The sequence below is a fragment of the Anastrepha ludens genome, chromosome 2, assembly GCF_028408465.1.
Source record: "Anastrepha ludens isolate Willacy chromosome 2, idAnaLude1.1, whole genome shotgun sequence".
Taxonomy (NCBI): Eukaryota; Metazoa; Arthropoda; class Insecta; order Diptera; family Tephritidae; genus Anastrepha; species Anastrepha ludens.
In genome coordinates this window covers 116,459,965-116,486,518 of record NC_071498.1, presented here as the reverse complement: position 1 = coordinate 116,486,518, position 26,554 = coordinate 116,459,965, and the positions used below count along the sequence as shown (strand labels likewise).

Genomic DNA, 26,554 nt, shown 5'->3' with positions numbered 1-26,554 from the left:
TCGGTTGTCAAATTTTCTCGAAAACTACTCAACCGATCTTGATGAAATTTTACACAAGTGTTCGAAATACAATTTACTCGTGCTTGAACGAAGGATTTTGTTTTTTTTTTTCAATTACAACTATTAAAAAAAAAAAAAAAAATGTCAAGCAAATTTGACAGAAATTTTCATTTTTTTGCAAAAATGACTGCCAAAATTCCAATTTTTACTTTTTTTTCTTTCCTTCGTTTAAGCACGAGTTTATGGCCTTAACTAAAACACTTATTTTTGTTTTTTCATTTTTGATGAGCCTGTCAGGAGTTATGCTGACAACGCGGCCGCACCTTTTTTTCGAGGGGTCACCGGAAATGACGTCACAACGGAGAAGTTATAATTGTTTTTTTTTTGAAAATTTCAGAAATTAATCTTTAAATATGTATCTATAAAACAGAAAAAAGTTTGAATTAAATAAATAATTTCTTATATAGAAAAAAAAAAATATTAAAAGTAGCCCTTTTTTTACCCGACGAAACCCATGTAACCCCTTAAGGGAATTACTTATTTGCGGTATTTCTTTCTCTTTTTGTAAAAATGTCGTTATGGTTTTTTCAGTATTTTCTGGTATTTTGTTGCTTATTTTTACTGTGAATACACCTCTTGATGCCCTATGTCCCACTAAGGAATGAGGACCGGACGAAACGATTACATGTCTGTGGTTTTAATTCGCATTCAGTAAATTCAAACGCTTTTAAAAGGTTTTCAAGGTTAAGAAGAGTTAGGAGAAGAAGATTTAATATTCTGACATAACCTCAAAAGGAAAAAAAATTAAACATTCACTTTCAAATCACTAAAATTTATAAGAATCAACCAATTTTTATTAGCACTAAAATCTTCTCAGAGTGACCTTTTTTCGGTCAAACACCCAAAAAGGGTTTAAGCGCCTATTATTGTGTTTGTACAAAAAATAATTTAAAATTTTATATTATATGGACTGGGCTTATGACAGGATGGATAATGAATATTTAAAAACAACGTGGAGAGCATTTTTAGAACGATATAATCCTAAAAGTACTCCAAGAGTAGTAAGTATTGGTCCATACACCCTCAGCTTTTTTGAACAGTAAATCACGACTTCCAAATTTTGGTCATAGAAATCTTTGTATTACGTGTAAAAAGTGTTATATCCGATATTCAATCTTTCTTAGTGGAACTTCCCAAGCATAATTTTAGGTGTCATTTTTACTAGTTTCGTTAAGAAAGCCTATACAATTTTTCTCATCTGTGAAAATAATATTTTCATGGTCATTGATCGCGAGCCACCGAAGAAGCTGCTTGTATCTGTCGAGTCTAATTTTCTTCAATCGTGTTGTCAAGAGATGAGCAGTTAAGCGACGGAAGGCTTTCATGTGGAAATCATCTCTAATTAGTCTTGACATGGATCTGTTCGACATATTCATTTTCTTGGACATGATTTTCTGCTTTCTAAGGCGATTTCTACGAATTCTTTCTCGAACGGATTTTACGGCTGCACTGGTTCGAACCACGCAAGGACGACCACTTCCTGTTCTGTCTACCACTTCAGACGTTTGGGAAGAATGATTGATCGTGCGGAAAACAAATATTCTCGAAATATTAAGTTTATTTAGCAATTCGTATATTTCATCTGCACTTTTACCATACTTTTGTAATGCAATCACTGCAATGCGATGCTTCTGAGCATTGGATACATTATACATTATGGATTTTTTGGACAGTTTAATGCAAATAAAATCAGATTCTTATAATGAATGGAAACATTGTTTTTCCAATGGCAAGAAAACGAAAGTGCTCACTGCGGTTTTATATATATCACGAAGAACCGAGCCATTTGCCAGTTCTCGATCCTATCGCGGAATATTTAATATCGCTAAGGTTGCCATTTGTAAAGACTAAGAAAATACGATAGTTCCCGGGTGGTAATGGCTGAGAGAGACACACAGAGATGGTTTTGAAAAAGCTGTTGACAGTTCTTCGGAAAGTGAAGATGGATAATCCAATGCAGTTAATAATAATAACAAATACGTAATAAAACATAAAGTGAAATTTTTGATTTTGATATTTTAAATGATTTTTTGGCAGATGTGAAAAAAATTATCCGGGTCTTGTTATTGATAAAGCGGATTTCGTAGGCAATAGAATACAAAAATTTAACTACTGAAAGTAAGGAAAAAAAAACTTCCACAACCATCTTACGAGTACGTTCACGCGTTGAGAGTTGTACATTTTACTGGCTTCAAAATAACAAAAAAATGGCATTTCTTCGAATTTATTGTATCTTTTGATTCTTAGGCAATGTTCTGCTGAAATACATTGACATTGAAAAATCTAAATCTACATATCTGACACCTGAGTTTGTTCAACCATCCAAAAAATTTAAAACTTCTAAGGACGACGAAAGCAGTGACAATGAAAGTGATAACGAAAATACCGAATATCAATTTTAAAAGATTCAAAAATATAAGGTTTTTCAATAAGGGCGGGTAGATGTTGAAATGGAATAAAATGGCGTTTGCTGTGTGGCACGTAGCGCCGTCCTGCTGGAACCACATGCCGTCTAGAAGACGGAAGGGCCACCACGTCTACCAAAAAATGGGCGCAATGCGCGCAACGTTTGCGTTAATGAATACTCATTTTGATAATAAAGTTTTATCATTTGAACGTGCTGTTCAAACAAGCTAAATGTTTTTCTCTTTTACATTTTATGGACTAATATCATGCAAATTATTTTTAATTTCACTAATTTTATGAGCAGTGGCGGTATTCTCGATGGTGCATAGCGGTGCAAGTCAGCCTAGGTCCTGTATACTCTTCAGAAAAGAACTAAGACCATTTATTTTTCATAATTTCAGCAATGAAGACATTGCTCCCAGAAGTTTGGGGAGCACTACAGTAAAACTTTGGCTAATCTCAGCCTATATGCCGCACGATGACGAGGTGGAGCAATCTCACATGTTGCTAAAGGAGGCCCTAGCTGAGGTGGTACGAAGGAAAACCGACATCATCCGTGATACAGACACCGATTTCCCACCACACTTGTTGGGGGAGTATGGACATTTATAAAAGAGATGAGTCACTTTTTGATTTTATTCTAAGTGAAGATTTGATTATTTATAATAGGGATAAGGAGCCCACTTTCATTACTACAGTCAGGGAGCTGATGCCTCTACCTCGCTGATGTGCCAAATCTCTGATTGGCGGGTGTTTAGCGCTGATTCCTTTTCAGATCACAGGTATATTCAGTCCTCTCTAAATGAAACCAGACCGAATAGATCCCCCTGCAGGAACATAAGGAGTACAGACAGGGGTTTATACTGCAGAAATTTGCAGAACATTTTTCCGGAAGCACCGCAAGAAAAAGTAGGAATCAACGAGCCCGAAATCGAGAAAGCGTGGTAGGCTGTCATGCGTAAGCGAGGTTCAGAGACGTTCGGATGTTGAACGTTGAGCAGCGAGAAATTACACAATTTGCTTCTAGACAACTATTTTCCGGCAATTCCGACCTCGAAGAATACCAGATGAGGTAGCGTGATAAACTTTTCCCGCACCCATAGCTATTTGCTGGATAAGCCCCACCTGCCATATCTGATTGATTCTTTCAAATCCTTAAATACTCCTGGTCCCGTTTGCACTATGCCTACTCAATTGCAGAAATCTGCGGAGGTATCTTGTCGCTCGAGCTGCATAGATAGAGGTTACCTACCCAAACCTTTGAGGGTTGTGAAACTTGCTTTCATACCCAAGGCAGATAAGAGCTAACATGTATCCTCCAAGCATCCTAGGCCAGTGAGTCTCTCATCGTCCTTGCCGAAGGCTCTTGAGAGGCCATCTGATCTGTACAAAGTTCCTCCGGGGCGCTTATCGTACGTCTAATTATTGACTTGTCTCTTTCTCAGAGAGAGTTCAAAGTAGGCGCCTTCATCGACATTGAGGGATCCTCGGTATAAGTATAACGATTACTTCATAACATAAAAGTAGTCAAAGTCTCAAACTTCTTATTCAAAATTTCTAAAAAAAATTATTACTGTAAAGTGTAAATTTGACGTCGCTCTTTTTCTCATGATCGTGAAAAAATGCTCAGCATTGTTCAGGAGAAAAATTGTATCAAATCAACTGGATTTTTTCACAACTTCAAATTTGTACTTCATTGTCCCGATGGAGAAAATAATGAGATGGCGCCTATCGTGGTTCCGTTACTTTGCTCTCAGCGAATTTGACAATGAGTGACGTGCTTTAGCACCAATATGGCCAGATTAATATTTTCGTAACTTGATTTAGAATTTTTTTGTTATTTAGTCTCCGAGTTTTAGATATTTCTTCAAGAAATTTTTGTAATATGTTCTAATTAAAATGTAATGTTTATAATTTTGTAAAATATACATTTTTTTAAAATTAGTTCAATAATTCACTTAGTTTTATTTATTTAACTTTACTTTTTTTTAAGATTTGGTCACATTGCCCATGATTGCGGTTATTGTTGATGTTTATGAATATTCGTTTCGTTTTTGAAATGTGCGTTAATTAACCAAACGTTTTAGTGAATATTTACGCAAAAATAAGAAAATTCGTGAAAGTGTATAAGTGAAAAATAAGGAAAAATGAAATGTGCAGTGAAAAATTGTGATAGTAAGAACCTCAATAAAGCGTGTGATATAAGCTTTTTTATATTTCTTAACAGCCAATTAGACATTTCCCGCTTTATTTACATTTTTAATTTCCAACTTTTTCTTCTTCTTTCAGCAGTCAAATCTATGTCCCGCTATTGCAGTGTTGCCTAGCTTTGGATATAAAAACGCATTTAAAGAAAATAAAATACCAAATTTTTATTGAATTACTTGAAAAACTTTGTATGCGTGACAAATTGTCTTTAAAATGTCCGTTTTGCTTTAAATAAATGTGTTATCGAAATGTACAATTTAATTTATGAGTTTTTTTGGTAAAATAAACTCTTTTGTTAAAGGGTTACATGGGTTTTGTGGCTTCAAAAAATCGAATTTTTTTTTGGCTTATTAATTTCTACAACATCTCAAGAATATTATCCTAAATTTTCAAGTCGGCCCGAATAATAGTTTCGGAGATACAGCCTTCGGAATGTGTGTGCTCCAAGCCACTTTTATTGTTGTTAAAGTCGGTTGTCAAATTTTCTCGAAAACTACTCAACCGATCTTGATGAAATTTTACACAAGTGTTCGAAATACAATTTACTCGTGCTTGAACGAAGGATTTTGTTTTTTTTTTTCAATTACAACTATTAAAAAAAAAAAAAAAAATGTCAAGCAAATTTGACAGAAATTTTCATTTTTTTGCAAAAATGACTGCCAAAATTCCAATTTTTACTTTTTTTTCTTTCCTTCGTTTAAGCACGAGTTTATGGCCTTAACTAAAACACTTATTTTTGTTTTTTCATTTTTGATGAGCCTGTCAGGAGTTATGCTGACAACGCGGCCGCACCTTTTTTTCGAGGGGTCACCGGAAATGACGTCACAACGGAGAAGTTATAATTGTTTTTTTTTTTGAAAATTTCAGAAATTAATCTTTAAATATGTATCTATAAAACAGAAAAAAGTTTGAATTAAATAAATAATTTCTTATATAGAAAAAAAAAATATTAAAAGTAGCCCTTTTTTTACCCGACGAAACCCATGTAACCCCTTAAGGGAATTACTTATTTGCGGTATTTCTTTCTCTTTTTGTAAAAATGTCGTTATGGTTTTTTCAGTATTTTCTGGTATTTTGTTGCTTATTTTTACTGTGAATACACCTCTTGATGCCCTATGTCCCACTAAGGAATGAGGACCGGACGAAACGATTACATGTCTGTGGTTTTAATTCGCATTCAGTAAATTCAAACGCTTTTAAAAGGTTTTCAAGGTTAAGAAGAGTTAGGAGAAGAAGATTTAATATTCTGACATAACCTCAAAAGGAAAAAAAATTAAACATTCACTTTCAAATCACTAAAATTTATAAGAATCAACCAATTTTTATTAGCACTAAAATCTTCTCAGAGTGACCTTTTTTCGGTCAAACACCCAAAAAGGGTTTAAGCGCCTATTATTGTGTTTGTACAAAAAATAATTTAAAATTTTATATTATATGGACTGGGCTTATGACAGGATGGATAATGAATATTTAAAAACAACGTGGAGAGCATTTTTAGAACGATATAATCCTAAAAGTACTCCAAGAGTAGTAAGTATTGGTCCATACACCCTCAGCTTTTTTGAACAGTAAATCACGACTTCCAAATTTTGGTCATAGAAATCTTTGTATTACGTGTAAAAAGTGTTATATCCGATATTCAATCTTTCTTAGTGGAACTTCCCAAGCATAATTTTAGGTGTCATTTTTACTAGTTTCGTTAAGAAAGCCTATACAATTTTTTTAGGCAGGAAATTTCAACACTGAAATGTTCTATGAAAACAGAATAGGCCGGAAAATGGCAGAGTGGGTTACCGAAGGTCCCAAAGCCTTAATATAAGCGTTTGCTTGTAAATGTTAGAAATATTCTACTAAATACAAATGTATATGCAAGGTAGCACAAAATAAATATTCCAATTTAGTTTTTTAACTTACTTTTTTAAGAAATAAAAAATAATGATAATTTTGAGTGATGGAAATTTTTATTTTGACCTTTACCCGCTCCATTGTTTGTTCGCTTGTATCCTGCAGCTGTCTAGTTTACAAGTGTCAAATGATATACTACTGTGGGCAAAAAGTAAGGTGAATTTATTTGTCAAACTTCGCGGGATTAAAATTTCGCTCTAGTTATTTTTTTCATGAGTTGGCAGCACTGTTAATAACATCTGGCCCAACTTTCATGTGAATGTCATTATCAGTAATATATTTACGCTTGTGTTTACCAAACGACCAAGAGTGCATTTTTCGATTTTTACAATGTCTGATTTGATTGAGCAGAGAAGTGCCATCAAGTTTTGTTTGAATGAAATTTCGGCTGCGGAAACGTTTGGCATGTTGCAGAAGGCAGAAAAATGTTTATAAGTGGTACAAAGACTTCAAAGAGGGTCGAGAACGTGTTGATGACTTGGAGCGCTCCGGAAGACCATCGACGTCAACAGATGACCAACACGTCAATAAAGTGAAGGATTAAGTGCTCAAAAATCGTCGGTTGACTGTTAAAGACCTTACTGATATGATCGGAACATCAGAAGGATCTGTGAAGAAAACCATTTTGAAAGACCATTAGGGCCTACGAAGAGTCAAATCTCGTTTGGTACCGAAAACTCTCAATTTCTTGGAAAAATGTCGTCGCGTTGATGTGTGTGAAACAATGCTTTCAGACTATCAGGACAAGCTCAAATGCATCAATATGCGAGATGAGACTTGGATTTATGCTTGCGGCCCGGAAACAACCGACCAATCAAGCGAATATCGTGCTAAAGGCGAGGCCAGACCGAAAAGAGCACGTCAAAGTCGTTCAAAAATAAGGGTCATGATGACAGTTTTTTTCGATTTTCGTGGTGTGGTGAGCTATGAATTCATTCCACCTGGCCAAACTGTTAATAAGGAATATTATTTGTTATGCGTCGTTTACGTGAAGCAATTCGTCTAAAAAGACCAGAAATATGGGCCAACAACTCTTGGTTTTTGCATCACGATAATGCACCATCTCACACTGCACTCGTTCTTCGTGACCATTTCGCCAAGAATTCCACGCATATCGTTCCCCAACCACCGTATTCGCCTGATTTGGCTCCGTGTGACTTCTGGCTATTCCCAAAACTCAAGAGACCACTCCGGGTCGTTTCGAGTCGATTGAGGAGATAAAAGCTGAATGGAAGAAGGTGCTGATGGCTATACCGGAAATGGACTATTTGGCATGTTTCGGGGGATTGGAAAAATCGTTGGCATAAGTGTATTTCATCGAGAGGGGATTATTTTGAAGGGGACGAAATTGATTTACAAGAATAAATAAAGATTTTTCATTTTACAACCAAATTCACCTTACTTTTTGCCTACAGTAGTATGCACGCCGCCATTTGTAATAGAGTAAGATGATATATTTTTAGAAATATTAATTTTTTTATTGCTGGTACTCTCTAAATGTGTTTTTATGGTAAAAAAAATTAGACACCTATTTTTGGTTTTTTTCGTGTGCTTTTTATTTAATATTTACCCGTGCCGCCAAAGCTTTGAAAATTACACTTAAATTCTTTTGGTAAAAATATACTTTTCCGTAAATTTGATATAAAGATCTTACCGATCGATATTATTTATTCTCCTCTTTTAATTCCAAATTTCCAAATGTGATACCCTCTGCTATGACGAGAAAAAAGGACATTTTTTTAATACACACTGAATGACAATTTTCAAAGCGTTGGCATTATTATTAAAGATAAAAAATTAGAGGTCCAATTTTTTTGGTCACAGAAAAAACTTAGGAGGAAGCATGAAGAATAAAACAGTTCTTTTGGGCCATGTAGCTAACTGTTCTAACTAAAAAAAATGTAAGCTTGTTGTTGTGAGCTATACAAATTAAAAACATTTGTATTTGAAATATTAAAAACTGAACTTTCTTTATACCTTTCACTAAAAATCCGGAAAATTTTCACAAAAAACATATTTCTGCAAACATTTTTTTAATTTCATTGGATTGTTCTCCAAAAGCAACGTAAATTAAAGAAGTTTCAAAGTTCTTGCATTTTATGTTGAAATACTTACGCGAAAAGACTCGGTGGCCATCATTCGATGCCATTTGTCCTGCTTCAGTCGCAGCGAACTCAATGTGAACGAGCTGATAAAGTCCAGGCGCAGTTCGTTAGCCGGCAAAGACAACATCGCTCTCGCTGAGCACTCCACCGTCCCCGACTCTAATTCATTGGTGGTGGACATTGAGGTTATTTACACACACTCACACACACACACAAGCTTAATATGGATATATTTTTTTTCCACAATGCAACACTATCCGCACCTCGAGTGCTGCACTTGCCTTGTGAGCTGTAAACTGCAAAGTGACCGTTAATGCCAATTGTGGTAGCGTCAACGACTCGTAAATGCGCTTTCGAGTTGCAGGTACACCTGAGGTGTAAGCGTAGACAGACCAAACGCTAGGCCACATGACCAAGGGCGTGCAAAAGGGATTGGTTGGAGTTGGTTGATGGACGTAACCGCTACAATTGGCGACTGTGATGTTGGTAGTGGTAGTGGCGCGTCTATTAGCGCTGCTCAATAGTATCGATCAAACTTCAAATTTTAATTTGAAAATTCAACTGTGCAGAATGCACTCGCACATGAAGCGTTGTGATGAAGTGGGGAGCAGCGGACAATAGCTAATCAGATGCGAGCGTTCGAGTTAAAGCATGAACTAGAATTTTAGAATTTTAATGCCGCACTTACGAAATGAGGCCTCCAAGGTAATTGGAGCAAATATGTGCGCTATTCTCTCTCCCTAACATATGCATATACTTGTAGGTATATGTACATGTGAATGTATGCATGTGTGCTCGCGCGTAGAGTTTGAAGCAATTTCCGGCTAACCCCCGTCACTCAACGGAAGTCGGAAGTGACGGGAGTTAGGTTGTTGGCTTAGAAAACGCCAAAAAAGAAGAGAAAAGTATTTGTGTTTTTCTGTTGAATGAGTAACTGCGTGCGGCTTCAAAGCGCATTACTTCACTCCTTTTTACGTGCCACAAGTGAGCGGCTCTTAAATCGCGTATGATGAGAAATGGTCGCAAATTAAAGTTAAATTCAAAGCGCGCAAAAAGGCAACCTAGCTGCGCTGGATCCTACCCACAACAGCCTCATAAACTTCAGCGGCAAACATCAACAATAAATGCCACCGACAGTTTTGTGCGCGCTCACACAAATGAACTCCGCGCCACAAATGCAATACCGCGTCGGCTATAAATGTGTTGTATGCATATAAATTATTCACTTGAGTAGACGCCGCCAGCAGTGATGGCAGCGTGGAGATTGTTTGTTGGTGTCGAATGCCTGGGAGTGGAATGGTGGTGTAGCATCCAAACCCTCAAATGGAGCAGCCGCAGCAGTATGATGATGTAAGCGCAGTTTCCCATTTGCTGAGATATGGGCTATAAGACTCCTTTTTCATTTATTTATTCTCATTTTTTTGGCTTTATTATTAACTGGTATGCCGTGCATGCCGCGGGTCACTGCTGAGTTCAGCCACAAATGCTTTAATTTGTGGTTGACAATGTGTTACGAGTTGGCAATGTTAACTGGTCTCACTACAACTATGTCAGCCGACCGCTGAGTACATCAGAAGCTCCCTGTCAGTTGTCAGTTGCATGTGACGCCTAGGCGATGGAGCGCTTATCAAATCCATGTGATATGTTGGCAACACTTGATCAAACAATCTGCCCGGCAATGGCGGACAACTGCCAGATAGTTTCAGTTATTCGAGCGCGAGGAACGTGCGGTGGGTTTTTTAAATCAATAAGTGTGAAAATAAAATCGAAATGAATTTAAATGCCGGTGCGCCAGAAAATTTGAAATTTTTAATGTCGTAAAATAAGTTTTGAGTAAAAAGTACAGTAATTATCAGGCTCCGTACATTTTCCTTGGCAATTAAAAGTTGAATAGGAAGAAAAGACGGACCGATGTTTCCTTCGTTTTTTATCAAGCACACGCAAATTATCAATAAGTAGTATATTTTCGTATCGCTCGAAAAGAAGCCAAAAGGTAGTTTAACCAGGTGATAATCCGAGCAGAGAATTGGCTAGAAGAGCACGGAGTAAAAATTGAAAATTGAAAACAGAGCTAATCCTTCTAACCAACAGACGTGTCCCATTTGAAGTAGATATGCAAGTGCTCGGCGCCACTTTATCGACAAAAAGATTGTCTTCCAATGCGTTAATTGAAGCAGGCTTGTCTGTATAGACATGAGCTTTAACATAGCTGCACAAAAAATAATCTAAAGGCGTTATATCGTGCGATCTGGGTGGCCAATTGGGACCTGTTACCCGCGATACCCACGTGTCCCGGGTCCCATGTTAGCATCAGGCTATTATGTTTTTATGTTTTTACCGACTTAGTTGAGCCTGGATTTACAGGACTCGACTGCCCCTGATGTGGTTGGGGGGCTGTCTAAGGCCATAAGCGCAGCTTGGCTGTCGCTGCAGACACATATAGATCTGCCTCTCCATCGGTTTTCCACAACAAAGTTCATCGCTTCTTGAACCGCATTCACCTCCGCTTGAAACACAGATGCATGCATTCCAAGAGCAAAGTGCAGTTTTGTCCCGCTCGATTCCACGTAGACCCCAGAGCCGGAGCCATGCTCGGTCCTAGAGCCATCCGTAAAAATGCGAAAACAGTATTTGCCGGGCTCATTTTCTGAGTTTGACCACAACTGAGCCTCTGGCAGCACTAGACTCTTCACGAGAAGAAGGAAGCTTGATGGACTCGTTCTGCCTAAGCTTAAAGGAGTCACAATCTGTCACTGCCTCTCCTTGGATGAAAGCTTCAAGTGGTGGCAAAGCAATCGGAGCATCTAATGCCGGACCTGAAGTAGTCGGAAAAGCTCCGGTGCAACAGATGGCCACAGTGCGTTGTAGTTTCGATAAGGTCGTCCTGACTCCCACGAGAGAGAGTCTGCTCATCCAGACCACTGATGCATAGGTGATAATAGGTCTTATCATAGCCGTGTAGATCCATAGGACCTTGCTAGGAGAAAGACCCCACGTTTTGCGTTCAGGTCAGTGCGAGGCATGCAGAGAATATTTTCTTCAGGGCTTCTGTTACGGACTCTGCGCCTTCCTTCAGCATGGCAGGATATATGCCATCTGGTCCGGGCGACTTGTAGCCGCCAAAAGATTTGATGGCAAATCGAATGGCGGCCTCATTCACCACAGATCTGGCAACGAACCAGTCATGCCGAGAAGGTGTAGCAGCTCTGACAACCACCTCTATCAATAAGGGCTGTTGCCGGCTGACGGTTATCTGATTACCAGGAAAGTGAGATTCTATCAGCAAGCTGAGTGTCTCGCTTTGCCGCTCCGTGAAGGAGCCATTAGATTTCCTAAGTGACTCCAGCTTTGCAGTTGGTTCCCTTTTCAGGATCCTAACCAATCTCGCCGTGTCAAACCGCTTTGTGCATAAACCAGCTTCTATTGAGGTATTGCAAGCCTGCATTACTAAAGTTATTCACGCGATACCGACAGAAGTCCTGCAGCGAGTCATTCAAAATTGGTATTTAGGGATGGCCAAAAAATTACCCATTCAATTTGAATTTTCATTGTTTTATTTCAACTCAACTTGATCAAAGGGTGATAGGTATATAGGTATATGTGTCTAGAAATTGCGTTCCATACAAATCCATCCGCCCTAGTACTCATAAGTGAAGTTGTTCGCAACGTGTTTACGCGAAATGTGTAATCATTAAGTTGAACTAAGCTTTCTTACGCACTTATTTTAATCCGTACGAGATTTTCATCTTCGACGAACCCCCGTAAAATTGGTTGCTTAAAAATTTCGTGAAACATTTTAACCCTCTAATTTCTTTTTTAAGGACTTTCATTATAGCTGTACTAAGAACGGGTCGAAAACGCCCAATGGAGTAGAAGTTAGAGGGTTAAAATATACTACAAGAAAAAAATTCCGTTAAAGTCTACTGCAGAAGTTTGAGGACAGAAATGTTGTTTGAAGTAGTTTTGTTCATTACATTTTCGATAAATAATTTGGACTTTCGTCCAAGAACTTTGTAGAGTTGGTCGAAAAATAACTTTTTTAGTCTGATATCGTAGCATTTAATAACGAGATAATTGAGAAAGTGTTTGGGGATTCCATATAGTTCCAAAAGTCACCACTATTTATGCCACGTTTAATAAGTATTTAAGCGCAAAGCTCTCAAGCAGTAGAATGCACGTAATGACGTCAAGAGCATCAACTAGACAGGTGCGCATTGATCCAGCCGTGATAAACTTACCTCCTGTGAGTAGCCTACTTATTTAGCTTGTCATCGTGTTAAATGGCCGATATATCAGTTTGAGTGCTATTTTTCAAGTTTTCACAAGAAGCCTTTGACAAATATAAAGCATGTTAATGGCATTGATGATAACAGAGTTAGGAATTCTGTCTCTGAACATTCCGTAAAGAGTCACGCCTAGATATTTAACCTCATTTGAACGCTCAACATTCATCTCTCCTAAGGCAGATTTGGTCAGATAGGCCTGCATTACTTTGGTGAAGGAGGAGCGGGGAGTCGATAGACTTATATGAGTTTATCAAAAATCCTATTTCAGTTAATAAAAGTTCAGTGAGGTTTTGTGCCGATTGCAGTCTTACGCAAATGGTGTCATCCTGCCAGCCGACAATATAGATGACCAGGCTATCTTTATAGCCACAAGCAATAAACCCATTAAACCTGTCTTGGAGTTCATCTACAACTAACGTGCCTAAATAATAAAACAAAAATTTCTGCTCATAATGACTGATTTTCATCCAACATACGGACTTGTAAAACAAAAAATTATATCATATATTGTAATATATTTGCGAAATATAAGAAGAGTGTATGTGCGTGTATTGAACGAATTGAAATCGTATTTTCTAGCATGTCTTCCTAATATTTGCACAATAATGTAAAATAAATAAAATACAAATAAATGTTTTCGTTTAGTCATGAGGACGTCGTTAGATGGGGCACTCTAGTTGATCCAACCAAACGCACGCGCTTCCAATGCCATTAAAGTTGTTATCCCATTGTCCTTCTTCTGTTCTTCTGTGTAAATACATTTTAGATTTGCAGTAGCAAGCAAACACCGGCCAACGTCCATTTGGCAGCCTTTTCTTTGGTCTTCAAATTGAAAGTCCACACGAAGGTTGGACCGCGCATGCTGAAAGCATAGACAATATACATAAGTACGTACATTTATATCTTATAATTGAATGGAATCAAAAGAGGTTTGTTTGAGGACTGCAATTTCAATTTCTATAAAAAAAATAACGCTTATAAAGTAAGTTTTATTTTCGATAAAATAAGATTTGTGAAAAAGAATTGAATATCTGACCAAAACGAACACAAACACAAAAAAATAAAATAAAAATAAAGTTACAAAAATAATTATAATTTCATAGCGGAAAAATAACGCTCGAAAAATTAGATTTATTTTCGATCAAAAATATAAAGCTCAAAAAAAAAATCATAATTTTTTATAAAGAATATAAAATTCTCTATTTTTATAAAAGATATAAAACTCAAAAAAAAGAAAGGACATGATATGAAAAAATTATATTTCTGACCAAAAAATAAACCTGTGAAGAAATATAAAGCTCAAAACCAAGAAAAAAATAAAAAAAAAATAAATAAAGTAAAACTAAAAAAACGTATTATTTTTTATAAAAAATATAAAACTTAATAAAAAACAATATATTAAAAAATATTATTTCTGACCAAGCAAATAAAGCTAAACCCAAAAACAAGAAAAAAATTATTTATTATCAAAAAAAAAAATAATAATAAAATAAAGCTCACAAAATCAGTATTTCTAATGAAATATATAAAACTATTTATGATATACATACATATCGGGCGAAAGAATAAAGCCCGAAAAATGTGTTTTATTTTAAATCAAAAACAATAAAACTCAAAATAATCATAATTTTTTATAAAAATTATAAAACTAAAAAAAGAAGATGTATGAAAAAAGATTAGTTCTGACCAAAAAAATAATTGCAGCTCTCTTATACAATATATAACTCTAAAAAAAAGAAAAAAATATTTTTTATAAAAAAAAATAAAGTTCGCAAAAAAATCATTTTTTTTTAACTCACAAAAAATATTTATGATACAAAACAAAGCTCACAAAAGAATCATTATTTTAGAGCTAAGAAATAACACTCGAAAAATGAGTCTTATTTTAGATGAAAAATATAATAATAACAAATTGGATAAATTGGAGGATTAATTTTGCGCCGCCCTGTATATATGTACACACTTATATATTAGAAATTATTCTACGATTTTTGAAAGCTTTATAAAATTTTCGTTGAAAATCTGAAAATAATGTTTATTTTCGATCCGTGATTTTTACAATACTAAAATCTTTCTGTTTTCTTACTGAAGCCTGAGACTACCACTTCCATCTACTTTTCAACAAGAGCACTCTGCGTTTTCTAACAATAGTAAGTTAATACACGCAAGGACACAGCAAAATACTGCCATGCACGTGCGTGCTTGTGTGGGTATATTTGAGCGAACTTGCGAATAAAGGAAATATAAAATATGAAATCATATTAAAACCTAAATAAGTAAGTGGTTAAAAATGCTGTCAAATCGATTTTAGAATATATTTGGTATACGAAATTTGGCAATCCATTTCCTGCTGTTGAGCAAAGTGATGGCTTTGGCCGTGCTGCTGTCGCAGAGGGACCTGCAATTATATATGCTTCAGCAGGAAAGTGGAATTTTCGTTGTGATTTTTCCCCATTCACTGGACACACTTTGCGTGATTGCTCTTATTGGTGCCTTAGCTGCTGATGCGCTGCTACTGCTGCTGCTGGGACTATAACTGTCGTTAGTGCTGGTGATGGCCGATGATGAATTTCATTATGAGCTGCCGCACAAATCATCAACGTCAAATGTCGGCGACAGCAAAAGCAAAATAATCAAAAAGTGCTACCAACAAAAAGTATGGTAGGGAAAAAAATTCAATCTGAGCGAAAAAGTCAGTTGTGAGAAGAGGGCAAAAAGTAAATAGAGCTGCAGACTTTTTGGTGCCTGGAACACACCCGTACATGCATACATATTTATCATATACATATGTATGTGCATGTACTTTGGTATGTAATGGTAGAGCAAGATCCTACAGCGAAAACTTGAACTAGTGAAACAAATTTCTGGCTTAGTACTAGTGACGATTCCACACCAATTTTGAACCATTTCGTAACTGAAGTTGTGAGTAGCGAAATCTGTCCTCAGAGTCTAGGCATCGTGCATTGACTATGACTTCTAACGCATTAAGTTCTTGCTGCATGGCGAGCTGGTGTACAATGTGATGTTTTCAAATACAAAGAGCGTATTTGATTTTACTTCATTTTATTTCATTTTATTTGATCTTATTTGATTTTACTTGATTTTAGTTGATTTTATTTGATTTACTTGCTTTTATTTTATTTTACGTGATTTTATTTACATTTATTTAATTTTGATTGATTTTATTTGATTTTGTTTGATTTTGTTTGATTTTTCTTGATTTTAGTTGATTTTATTTGATTTTACTTGATTTTATTTGATTTCATTTGATCCTAGTTGATTTTATTTGATTTTAGTTAGTTCTACTCGATTTTATTTGATCCTAGTTGATTTTTTGATTGATTTCGGAATTCACAGAGAGGTCGTTGGTTCGAATCTCGGTGAAAGCAAAATTAATAAAAACATTTTTCTAATAGCGGTCGCCCCTCGGCAGGCAATGGCAAACCTCCAAGTGTATTTCTGCCATGAAAAAGCTCCTCATAAAAATATCTGCCGTTCGGAGTCGGCTTGAAACTGTAGGCCCCTCTATTTGTGGAACAACATCAAGACGCACACCACAAATAAGAGGAGGAGCTCGGCCAAACACCTAACAGGAGTGTACGCGCCAATTATTATTATTATTATTTTTTAGTTGATTTTACTTGATTTTAGTTGCTTTTATTTGATTTTATTTGATTTTATTTACATTTATTTGATTTTGTTTGATTTTATTTGATTTTGTTTGATTTTGTTTGATTTTTCTTGATTTTAGTTAATTTTATTTGATTTTACTTGATTTTATTTGATTTTATTTGATTTTATTTGATTTTGTTTGATTTTATTTGATTTTATTTGATTTTACTTGATTTTATTTGATTTTATTTACATTTATTTGATTTTGTTTGATTTTATTTGATTTTGTTTGATTTTGTTTGATTTTTCTTGATTTTAGTTAATTTTATTTGATTTTACTTGATTTTATTTGATTTTATTTGATTTTACTTGATTTTATTTGATTTTATTTGATTTTATTTGATTTTACTTGATTTTATTTGATTTTATTTACATTTATTTGATTTTGTTTGATTTTATTTGATTTTGTTTGATTTTGTTTGATTTTTCTTGATTTTAGTTAATTTTATTTGATTTTACTTGATTTTATCTGATTTTATTTGATTTTAGTTAATTCTACTTGATTTTATTTGATTTTAGTTGATTTTACTTGATTTAATTTGATTCACAAATACTTCAATAAAAATTATATATAAGATTCTCTAATTCCTAGCTGGAGCATAGGGCGCCGACAACTCCATTTCGCCATCGAACACGGCTTTGTGCAAGGGCTTTAAGTTCATTCCAAGTCTTATTAAAATACCTCAATTCAGCCTTCGTTGAACAGATTGATTGAGGAAGCCTCGGTGTTAGATATAGTTCGTGGCCAGAATATTCGCATTATGCGAATATAAATTATAAATTCTCTGAAGGGTTGGTTGGTTGAAGTGGTGATTCATGCGAAATCCTACTAGCGCTTCCGCACTATTTTTTTTGCCACATCCTCGCTACCAACTTTTTGGCAAAGCTATAGGCCACAGTACGCTACCAACTGTTCCATATTTAGAATCCAAGAGCTCATACTCTGAGAGAGTTCCCAACTTCTGTTCGTTAGCGTATTTCCGTTTGGTCCATTTGTTCGTCCGTTATGCTATTAGGTTCGTCCGTTTGTCCGTCCGGCTGTCTTTACGTTTTATCTTTATGTGAGTCCGTTTGTTCGTCTGCCTGGCTGTCCCTGTGTTAGCGCTATCCGATCTTTTGATTGTTCATTTTATGTGGTTTTTTCGGTCACCAGCTCCTCCAGGAGCCTGCATATATCACCCTGTGTGGTGGTCAAGGAGGATATCGGGGAAAAAACCGGTCCGCGATGGCAGCGCCCCATACCATCGTTGCAACCTGAGGCGGCCTGATATCAAAAGGGCTCCGTTAGAAGACAACTTAATTTTATGCCTCGGCTGCAAAACCCACCTTGGGTTGAGGGAGGTTTCTCATAGATATAATTCGCTGAGTTTAAAATTGGGTCGGAACTATCGAAAAATGGCCGCAGAGCGTAACAGGTCTCAACTGCAAAATTTAGCACTACTTCTGGAATCTGGAATCGAAAAATTATGCAGTGGGAAATAATTAACACTGCTAAAAAGAAAAAGATAAGTAACGTCAACTAGTCATAGCGGTAAATTCATTAGAAGCGAACCAGTTCGACACTACCGGCGTTCTCTGCATGGCGGCCATTGTGAAGCTACTGAAATGTCTGCGTGTCTGTACATTTAGTTGTGGCTATTTTTCTTGGCTATTTAAACCTTAAATTACTCTCAAATGGAGCATCAGAGCTCCAGCTCATTGACATACTGAATTTTTTTCTTCTCGACGTGCTACCATAAAATATGTGGCAAGCCAGCGTCTAACTAATGCGTTATGTTACTTCAAACTTGAATATGTATGTGTGTATATACACATCTAAATGACGTATGTGTGTTTGTGTGTCTAAATGACGATTCTTTCTTGGAAGTTTTGTTTTTGTACGAAGTGTGAAGCTCCGCGAGAAATTTTAAGCCAGGGCTGTACTGGACTGTCCCCCCTATCATAGGCTGTAACGTGTTTTCAGGCGGTCAACGGTATCCATTTCATGCAGGGCATCAACGCTAGTTAGATAAGAAGTAGGTGAACGATAAGGGATCGACAGAAGTGTAAAGCCTGTTGGCACTTTGCTAAATTGAAATGTAAAAACGTGCCAAAGCAATGAGTGGAGGTAATGAAAAGTCACAAAAAATTAGTGGCAAAGGGGGGAATTGCAATGGACATGAATTGGGCATTTAGTACACTTACAAAAAAGCAAAAAAAAAGCAGATATCACATGTTAGATACATATGCATACATACATACTTATGTGTGGAAAGAAGTTTGTGGCTGAGGCATTTGCAGATTTGTATAACTATTAGGGCTTGCTTTATGGTTCTAAGCCAAAGCAGCGCACAGTGGTTCTCGCATAAGACTTCAAGAACAACTATTTTCGTCCTTTGCTTGTGGTTCCGAGAATGTCTAAATTTTAAAACAAAGATTGAAAGATTAGAGTAATTGAAAAAAATTGGCAATTTCGAGACAAGGTAGGAAGGTAGGAAGGTAGGTTACAAGTAGATGACAAGAGTACCACGGGTACACCACGTAGCACTAGAGTGCCGTTTTGATACCAAGATATTAACCACTACCCGCAAAAATTTCACAACTTAAAGGAAGATAAACCATCTAGTGCTGTTGATGTACTGAAGCAGAGAAACGGGATCTAGGCTGGAAAGTTGTCTCAGGCTATCCCGGAAAGGCACACTAAGGCACAACTTAAGCGCCAAACCCGGACAATTGCAAAGAAAGTGTTAAACAGGCGGATTTCCACAACTTATGGATTGGGGTTGTACGGAAGTCTAATGTTCTCCGCATGAGTTTCGATCACCCAGTGATCGGAGACCATCGCTATGAGTTTGGAAATTGAATGCCGGGGAATCCATACTTCTGTCGTACTGACGCCAAAATGTTTTTAAAATAGCACACAATACGATAGAATTTAATCTTCCTTGCGCTTTTTTAAGAAGAGAACTCTATGTTCCCATGCCCTGGGACCCAGATAAGATAAATATTTCCTGCACATTCGAGACGTTTGATCTTATCCATGCAGGGGTTGACCTGAAAAGAGCTGCAATATGGCGATGACAGGGCCTTGATCTCTTCCAACAGCGATCCCTAAGCATCTTGCATGCCTGCAGAATCGCGAAGACCTCTGTTTGAAACGCACTACTCGCTTTCGGCAGTTTAAGGGAAACTGAAATATTGATCTAGAGAAAACCCCCGCTCCAACTCCAGATTCCATTAGGCCCAAGTTGGTGAAAACAGAGGTACCTATACCAAAGCACGGTCTTCCTTGCTCTTAATTCGGCTTGTTTGGAAAGATAGCCCTAGGATAACCCTCGAAACCCAGTTTGCGCATCGGGAGATCTGTACGAAGTACCGAGAAGGAAGAAGAAATCTGCCTCAAAATGCTACCATGTCCTACAGGAGATTGCCTCCATAGGCCAACCTTCTTCAACCTAATAGCGCTCTGAGTGGCAATGGATTAAAGTTGAATATCAGAGGGAAGTTAGTGCAGAATGACGTTAAGAGCAGCAGTGGAGTATGTTCTACACGCCCCAGTGATGCCAATACATGCAGCCCCCTGTACTCTCTTTTAATTAGTGGTGAAAATGGCTGAACCACTACGTTGTTCATCCAGAGTATAACACGTGGCTTGAGACCACATTTTTTGCCGAACATAGATTTATAGGAGTGAAAGCTATACGGGCCTTCTTAACTCGATTTTCGATGTGCAAGTCAAGTATTGCACCAAGATTTTTGACTTCCGTAAGATGTTTAGAGACAAAATAAATAGAAGCAAAATCAAATCATCTGTTCTACTGCTACAACCTATTCAATGCGCCCTGGGTAGGTGTATTTATTTAAAGAAACATTTTTATTACAATAAAAAATACTCCATTTTAGAGACTTGTTTTGGTCGTCTTGTGACTCAAACCAGTTATTGAATCTCTTTTTTGACATTCGCTTATGAAGGCAAATATTTTACTGCCAATGCATGCCCTGTCGATGGAAATGTGCATGTATGCAGTTATGTTCGTATGTAATCAGATGCAGCTAAGAGTGATGGTTTCTATCATTACGTGGCACAGCAAAGCTCCTGCGATGCAATTCATTGCAATCAAGAAAAATCGCTTTATGCCGCCTATTTTGCCATTATGGCCATTTGAGAGGCAAAGCAAGGTTCAATCCATTAACAATTGTCGGTAGCTTTGACATACAATCATTTCACTTGATGCGAAAAACTCAACCATAACTAAAGGTAATTGATACACTGTGCAGCAACCAAAAGGGAAAAAAAGAAAACTTTGTATAATATTGGATCACATGCCGCTTTATCCCTTAACCCAATAATTTTTTAAGAGTACTTACATTTTTCTAATTAGTTTGGCCTAAAGTTGATTTAAATAATTTAAAAAAAAAACATTTTAGAAAACTACTTTTACGAAACATTTTTGTCAGTGTACCATCTGTTTTCAAAGACCGCTACTGAAATTTTTCGGACAATACTTTTGCGAAATATTTTTACCCACCGTCGATCCTACAAACTTAATATTTTAAAAATAAAGGTCAAAACTAGTCCCACGGTAAGAAATATTGGGTTAAAATATTCGACAAAAATATGCGCTATTCAATTTTATTTTAAAATCTGAAAAATAATGTTATTGGTATGGTAAAAGTAATTTTATACGAACATTTTCAAATAATGTTGATCAACTTGTACAAATACAAATTGTTATGTTTAGAGACCTCTGGTCTTGTCCCTAATATACTCGTGTCGATTGTTGTAAAAAAATGCTGAAGAAATTCAGCAGCGATGACATCGTACGATTAACAGGTGTCAAATCTAGGATCTGTACATATGAGCCGGAAAGAACACAGTCAGTAATCAACAGTATGGATGTTCCAAGTCGAGCTTAATCGAACAAAAGTTGTTTGCGGAAGAAGCACCTCAATTCAAATGGTCGGCTGTTTTTTCGGAAAATCTGTTCATGTTGCAACTGTACCATTAGAAAAACTTAAGTAAGATAATTCTGAGTGGTACACAACCATTTTTTCGCCAAAAGTTTTCGGGGAATTTAGGAAAACCAACCGCCGAAGACGAATCATCCTTCACCAAGACAATGCGAGCTCCCACCCGTTTTGGTTCACACAAAAGAGTTTTTGGGTCAACCGCCTTACAGCCCTGATTGGGCCCCTAATGATTTATTTTCGTTCCCGAACATCAAAAATAAAATTCGAGGTCAACGTTTGAAGATGCTGTTGAAGCTTTTAAGCAGCCCGTTTTGGAGGTATTCGCTTCTGAGTGGCAAAAGAGCTTTGAAAATTGGTTCAAACGAATCTAGAAGTGTTTCGATTTCCAAAAAGTATATTGTGTTTTTGCTATTGGGTGCAACATATTGTATAAAAGGCAACTCTCATATATATGAGTTAATAACGCGTTTTCCAATAAGAGGTATTATTCCCGTAAAGGATCAATGGTTTCGTTGCTTGTGTGGCACGTAGTGCCGTTTTGTTGAAAATGAACGTTGTCCAGATCAATACCATCCAATTCTGGCCATAAAAAATTGTTAATCATCTCTCGATAGCGTAATTCATTCACCGTAACTGTGGCGCCAGCTTCATTTTCGAAAAAGTAAGGTCCAATGACTCTGCCGGACCATAAATCGCACCAAACAGTCATACGTTGAGGATATAGAGGCTTTTCAACAATAACTCTTGAATTTTTTGAGCCCCAGATCTGACAATTTTGCATGTTGACGAAGTCACCGAGGTGGAAATGGGCCTCATCACGCAAGATGATTTTTCGATGGAATTCCGGATCATTTTCATGCACACGACGTTGTTGATAATCGGCTGGCTAAAGTTCTTGTGTTAACTGGACTTTATAAGCCTTAAGACCCAAATCTTTATGCAAAATACGGTGTAATGACGTTTGTGGGATGACTAATTCCAAAGAACGACTAGAAATGGACACACCTGGGTTTTCTTCAACACTTTCGGCTACAACAGCAATATTTTCGGCTGTTATTGGGCAATGCGCACGGATTTTATTCTTCACATCACTAACTTCTCCCAACAGCTCGAATTTTTTCACCAATTTCTGTATTGCGGTCCCACAAGGTGCTTCACGATGACCGAAAAATGTTCGAGTTTTACAAACCGTCTCTGCCATCTACATCTATTATAAATCTTCCCCACGTTTGCTTTTCGGTCTGAGCTCATTTGTTTATTTTATTTAGAATTCATTATTGCGGCTCTGGGGCTCTTATGGGAAGAGCTCCAGATCTAAACCCCAAAGAGCGCATGTGGGCTATTTTAAAATGTAAGATAAGGGACACAGCATAACACCGCAAACAGTCCCAAAAAGTGCTTTAATTCACGAGTGGAGCAGTATAAGCGCAGTCGCATTACCAAAGCAAAGGCTGGACCTACTAAATATTAATATTTTTCTCACTAACTCCGTTAATTTGTGCTAATTTATTAATAAACGACCATTACTTCACTTTTTAAAACAATTGATATGAACTTATGCATGATGAAATATTCACTGATACTGCTTCACTGTGCGGCAGCTGCATTAGAATTTATTTTTGCATTTGTCTGTGTGTGTAAATCATAGGGAACCACAAACCGCATATGTTACAAACAATTAGAGAACTCATTCATTCGGGTAACCTACAAATTTTTGAGCATCTCTGCTAAAATAACAATTGGCATCGCGCATATCTGTGTGTGCTTAAATAGGTGTGTATTTACGCTCAACTAATTAACAGCGGCATGCAGGCAATCATTTCTATTAACCGGAGTACAGTTATGCAGTTAACTAATACCCCATTTGAAGAGAATTCATATTTAGAAACTACGTATTTATTTGCATACATATACACGAGTAAAGAGCCGTTATGCGCTGTTCTGGCGGTTAGGTGAAGAATGTACAGTGAAACCTCTTCTAACGGACACATCTATTAGACGAACATCTCCCGTGGGCGGACAATTTTTTCCTATACCAAGTTTAAAGTATAAATTTCGGACAAAATTACTCTATTTTAAAATTGACAGAAACACCTCTATTGAGCGGATGCGAACCTCTTATCAAAAGACATTAAGATTTATTTTCATAAGAAATCAAACAAAAGTCTCTGTTGAGTGGACGTGGACTCCTCACAGCCGGACTAAATATACAAAAAATGGAAATGCGAAGGCTTCTGGGATAAAGTGTGATGTTATAATATTTCACGCACACATTTAGATGGGTTTGCGTATTGATTTGTGTTCAGTTATAGCGGATATAGGTAATACGATCAAACCTTAGTGTGCAGGAGAACAATTTGTCTGTTCACGAATTAGGCAGCCTTTTTTTCAAAGCATTACTAAAAAAAACTTTAGCTTTAAAAAATGAGGCGAAACACCAAAATTAAAAAAAAATTTTCTAATAGCGGTCGCCCCTCGGCAGTCAATGGCAAACCTCCGAGTATATTTCAGCCATGAAAAAGCTCCTCATAAAAAATATCTGCCGTTCGGAGTCGGCTTGAAACTGTAGGTCCCTCCATTAGTGGAATAACATCAAGACGCACACCTCAAATGGGAGGAGGATCTCGGCCAAACACCCAAAAAGGGTTTACGCGCCAATTATATATATATATATATATTAGGCCGGGTTGATTTGTGGGGAGGCAAAAAACTCGCCCATTGCTCTGTGAAAATCATATTCTAAGGATCAAAACAAGAAACTTTGCCGAAGGAACCATACCTCTAAAACGAATTCTGATGTCCCCCAATTTGGGTCGAACTTTTTAGTTTCATTTCTCATGTAAAGGCCAAAAATGGTGATATTTTGAAATGAATGTATGGGAACCCCCCAGGGGAGTTCCAGGGAGTGTGCCACTGGCATAGGTGGATCGGCCGTCCAAAGTTAGTTAAATGGGTCAAAGTGGGATTTTTCGTTTGACCCAAATTGGGGGACATCAGAATTCGTTTTAGAGGTATGGTTCCTTCGGCAAAGTTTCTTATTTTGATCCCTAGAATACGATTTTCACAGAGCAATGAGCGATTTTTAGATCGACTCGCCCTAATATATATATTGCATATATATTTATGATGTTGTATATATATATACATGTATAATGAGGCACGTAAATTATCAAAGGAAAAGCTTACTGCCCGATTTTGTGCGAATATGGCTGGAAAAAAAGAAAAAATACTTGTTATTTGGAATTCGCCCGAAAAATGGAATTTGACTAAATTTAAAAAAAATACTATTATTTCTGGACAACACAGCATCTCACCCTCTTGTGATAGCAATATAATTAAATATATCTACTTAAAGTAATATGACTTCAGTTTGCCAGCCTGCTTTTAGATCAAGGCGTGCTTCGAAATTTGAATTTGAATTTAAGAATATCCTGGTAAGTTTAGACACTGGCTCGACTAAAAAAATATATATGTAAATCCCTTAGAGACAATACATTTCGTAAAAGAAGCCTGGACAAAGGTTCAAACAGAAACCATAAAAGACTGTTTACAAAACACAGATTTTGACAAAACTAGAAATGTGTCAACTGAATGCGAATTTTGTTACTGAGGAATATATGAAAACTACTGGCGTTAATACTACTGACACTGCCAATATTGCCGAAGAAACCAAAGAATTTTTCTCAACGAAATTACTTTGAATGCAGTCTCAAACATAAAGCGATTTGCAGCGAAGATTTTACTGCCTTTAATTCTTAAAAAAATGGAAAACCAGAACCAATCTATTTTATGCAGTTTATTGACTGAAATGTAAAAGTTATTTTTATTTTCGTTATTACTTTCTATCCACTTATGCACATAAATGAAATATGCGCTTTTGAAAACATAAATACACATTTCACTTTGAATAATTTGATATTAATATCTTCTATTCAAAAATGAAATCGTATTCAATGATTTGAAAAATTAAAAAGTTCTAAAATAAGCCACCCTTCCCTTGAGCGGACACCTATCTTGGCCGGACAAAAGTTGACTGACGGTGAATGTCCGCCCAAGGAAGGTTTCACTGTATTTATGTATACCGGAAAGAGTAGTGAGCAACATAATAATAAATGCGCAGATTTGAAATCAGAGAGCAGATATTTTTCACCTTTGCATTGCCTGCTTATTCCCGCTTAGTGGAAGTTGGCATACAGCAAACACACACACAAACAGCAGTTTTCCAATAAAATGCTTCTTTTTTTGTTTTCACAATTTGAGTAGTAAAGAAACAATTAAAAATTTTATTAATGCAGAATGAAAATAAACTTTTCAAAGATTCATAGTAAAAATAAACCACCAATCGAAGTTTTGATTTGCTGCAAGAGATATACAAAAATTTGACCATCGTTGATTTAATTATTATAGGTATTTTAGAAATTTTAATTAATTATTTGGGGCATTTCTAGAGCAGAAAAGTGAAATGGAAAAACGGAAACTAAAAGGCTAAAATGTCCGCCAAAAGTGATGCTCTCGAAATTCGGCTAAACAATGTTGACAATGATATTTCTAACAGATATTGATTTCAAACCTTTTTACGCGTAATACAGGGTTTCCGGTGCCAGAACTAGCAATTAAATTAAAAAAAGAATATACTATTGATAAAAGTTTATTTCAATAACTATTACAAAAAATACAAGATCGAATTTTATTTTTTTGAAATTATTTCTTCTAAATGTTTCCTGTCGAATATCCTCCTGGAATCTGCCGCCGTACTTCGTGCCACTTACTGGAGAAGCGATGTCGGGATGGCATTAGCTTCGTGAACCATAGTTTCCTTCAGCTGAGATGATTTCTGGGGTTGTTTCATAGACTCTTCTTCTAAGATATCTCCGCAGAAGAGTTCCTAAGCGTAAGATCGTGCGACCTGGGTGGCCAGGATATGTCACCGAATCGGCTTATCAGTTTGTTAGGGAAGAAATC

General features: G+C 36.5%; 2 protein-coding genes across 2 annotated transcripts in view; both read right to left on the bottom strand.

Annotated features, from left to right (window-relative positions):
- Window positions 1-8,892, bottom strand: part of LOC128871924 (dynein beta chain, ciliary) — a 141,884-nt gene extending 132,992 nt beyond the window's left edge. The window contains exon 1 of the mRNA XM_054114105.1: window positions 8,695-8,892. Coding sequence (XP_053970080.1) covers window positions 8,695-8,865 — 171 coding nt within the window. The 5' untranslated portion in view covers window positions 8,866-8,892. The remainder of the gene's footprint in view (window positions 1-8,694) is intronic.
- A 4,538-nt stretch (window positions 8,893-13,430) lies between these two features.
- LOC128855146 (dynein beta chain, ciliary) overlaps window positions 13,431-26,554 on the bottom strand; it is a 50,996-nt gene continuing 37,872 nt past the window's right edge. The window contains exon 25 of the mRNA XM_054089832.1: window positions 13,431-13,832. Coding sequence (XP_053945807.1) covers window positions 13,733-13,832 — 100 coding nt within the window. The 3' untranslated portion in view covers window positions 13,431-13,732. The remainder of the gene's footprint in view (window positions 13,833-26,554) is intronic.